Source organism: Penaeus monodon, chromosome 18 (assembly GCF_015228065.2).
Source record: "Penaeus monodon isolate SGIC_2016 chromosome 18, NSTDA_Pmon_1, whole genome shotgun sequence".
Lineage (NCBI taxonomy): Eukaryota > Metazoa > Arthropoda > Malacostraca > Decapoda > Penaeidae > Penaeus > Penaeus monodon.
The window spans coordinates 47,496,991-47,499,490 of record NC_051403.1 but is presented as its reverse complement, the minus strand read 5'-3'; the positions used below and the strand labels follow the sequence as shown (position 1 = coordinate 47,499,490).

The 2,500-nt window shown below is 42.1% G+C and overlaps 1 protein-coding gene across 1 annotated transcript in view; it reads left to right on the top strand.

The window, feature by feature from the left end:
- Positions 1-2,500, top strand: part of LOC119584550 (protein pelota-like) — a gene marked incomplete in the record, with an annotated part of 7,885 nt that overhangs the window by 2,192 nt on the left and 3,193 nt on the right. The window contains 3 exon segments of the mRNA XM_037933228.1: positions 817-847; positions 849-1,021; positions 1,505-1,658. Of these exon segments, the coding sequence (XP_037789156.1) occupies positions 817-847; positions 849-1,021; positions 1,505-1,658 (358 nt within the window).

The window sequence follows — 2,500 nt, the reverse complement described above, 5'->3', positions numbered from 1 at the left end:
TAAGTTTCATTGGCCTTATAATCAAACTAATATATTGTAGTGGAACAATGAACTGAGAAAGAATCTAGGACATTTTAGCTTGAAAATCTTTGCTGAATTAAAGATCTTGTGAAAGACACTATTCTATACTCTCCCCTTCTGATGCTTAGAACTAACTGTTCATACACACAGAATAATCTTTATTTAAATGCCATTGATTCACTTTTAATTGATTGCCTATTGAATGTAAATGCTTAAATAAATGTTAATTTGCATGTATAGGGTTGCATAGCTGGAAAAGGATCAAGTAGATGTTTTGAGGACATTTTGAATGCCTTCCAAATAGGGTTTGCCTTTTATAACATTTGTATTGGTTTTTCCCTCAAAATCTTGGGGAAAGTAGCTCTGACCTGTGATGGAAGACCTTCAGAGTGTAATGCTTCGGTGTTGAGCAGTCGCCATGCTCTTCACATTTTGTGCTCAGGCTGAAAACAGCAAACCTCCACTATCTGTCTGTAGAATCTGCAGAGAATTTAAGTCACTCCCTGGAGGTTAAGCAACATACAGCTGGAAGGAACAAAAGTAAATAGTCTAATGTAATAAAGAAATTTCTTGATTATACTTGGTTATTACTAAAAAAATTAACTAAATTTGCTAAAATTTTCAAGGACAGTGATCATCAGGTTAAAAATTTCAAGGAATATTGTATGTGTGTGAATGTGAATGAGAGTGAGAGCGAGAGAGAGAGCGAGAGCGAGAGCAAGAATGAGTGAGTGAGAGACTTCAGTTACCACCCTAAAATTATTTGCCGAGTCTAACATTTCCTCCACAACACAGAAAGATGGTGCTGGTACCTGACGAGGAGGAAGGACATGTGGCACGCATACAACATCATCAACGAAGGTGACTGTCTGCGCACCACCACCACTCGCAAGGTCCAGCAGGAGTCTGCCACTGGCTCATCAACCTCCTCACGTGTTCGCACCACCATAACCATCCAGGTGTTGGACATCCACTATGACACTTCTGCGTGCTTGCTCAGGTAGGGTAGCGTAACTCTGGCGTTGTCCGGTGTTCGGTTGCAAGGCCAGTTTAATGATGTGTTTAGGTCCCAGGAGGACGGTGAGAGCGAATAGATTTTTTCGTGATTTTTGTGTCTGCTGTTTATTGTATATTAGAATTTTAATGTATGTTACATATCCCTTCATGTGAAATTCATATTGATCACCCAAACTAGCACTAAGAGGTACGTACTCGCTCATTTTCTAAAATTGGTTACTGCATGACATTGAAAGGAAATTATCGCAGTAATTACTCGGAAGGAAATTATCGCAGTAATTACTCGGAAGGAAATTGTCGTAGTAATTACTTGCCAAACAATCACTCTGTCATGCTATCCCTCCCCACAGGGTCAAGGGCCCAATGTAACCATTTTCTACAATTGGTTACTGCATGATATTGAAAGGAAATTATCGCAGTAATTGCTCGCCAAACAATCACTCCGTCACGCTACCCCTCCCCACAGGGTCAAGGGCCGCAATGTGGAGGAAAACCAGTACATCAAGATGGGAGCCTACCACACAGTGGACCTGGAAGCTAACCAAAAGTTCACGCTCTTCAAGGAACACTGGGATTCAGTGACTCTGGAGCGTGTTGACAATGCTTGCGACCCGGCCAGGGTGAGTGCTAGTCCTCGTCGAGCCTATTTCTGTCATAGGATTGTATTTTGTGTCGTGGTAGATGTTGAGAGGTTTCTTTATCTTAGAGCATTGGTTCACAATCTTTTCATGTTTGTGACCCACTTATTAAATTCTGACACATATGAATCCTCCAACATCATTTATAGGCTACGGTAAAGAAAGAGGTTGCTTTTTAAGCCGTCTGTACAAGCTTTATGTATCCAGTATTTCTTGAAAACATGGTGTATATCATAATTGTGAATGTTGACAAGTGCCCAAGCAAATTTGCCTGCAATATTTTTCCCAAGGCTGTGCAACTCCTGCTAGCCCTTTCCCTGGTTGGGAACCTTGATCTTAGAGCCTGTAGATATTCTCTCTCTCTGTCTCTCTCTCTGTCATTCTCTCTCTCTCTCTCTGTCATTCTCTCTCTCTCTCTCTGTCATTCTCTCTCTCTCTTCTGTCATCTCTCTCTCTCTCTCTGTCATTCTCTTTCTCTCTCCTCTGTCATTCTCTCTCTCTCCTCTGTCATTCTCTCTCTCTCTCCTCTGTCATTCTCTCTCTCTCTTCTCATTCTCTCTCTCTCTCTCTCTTCTCTCTCTCTCTCTCTCCTCTCTCCTCTCTCCTCTCGTCTCTCCTCATCTTCTCTCTCTCTCATCTCTCTCTCTCTCTCCTCTCTCTCTCTCTCTCTTCTGTCATTCTCTCTCTCTCTCTCGTCTTTTCTCTCTCTCGCTTCTCTCTCTCTCTTCATCTCTCTCTCTCTCTCGTCATTCTCTCTCTCTCTCTCTTGTCATTCTCTCTCTCTCTCTCTGTCATTCTCTCTCTCTCTCTTTTCCCCCCTCTCT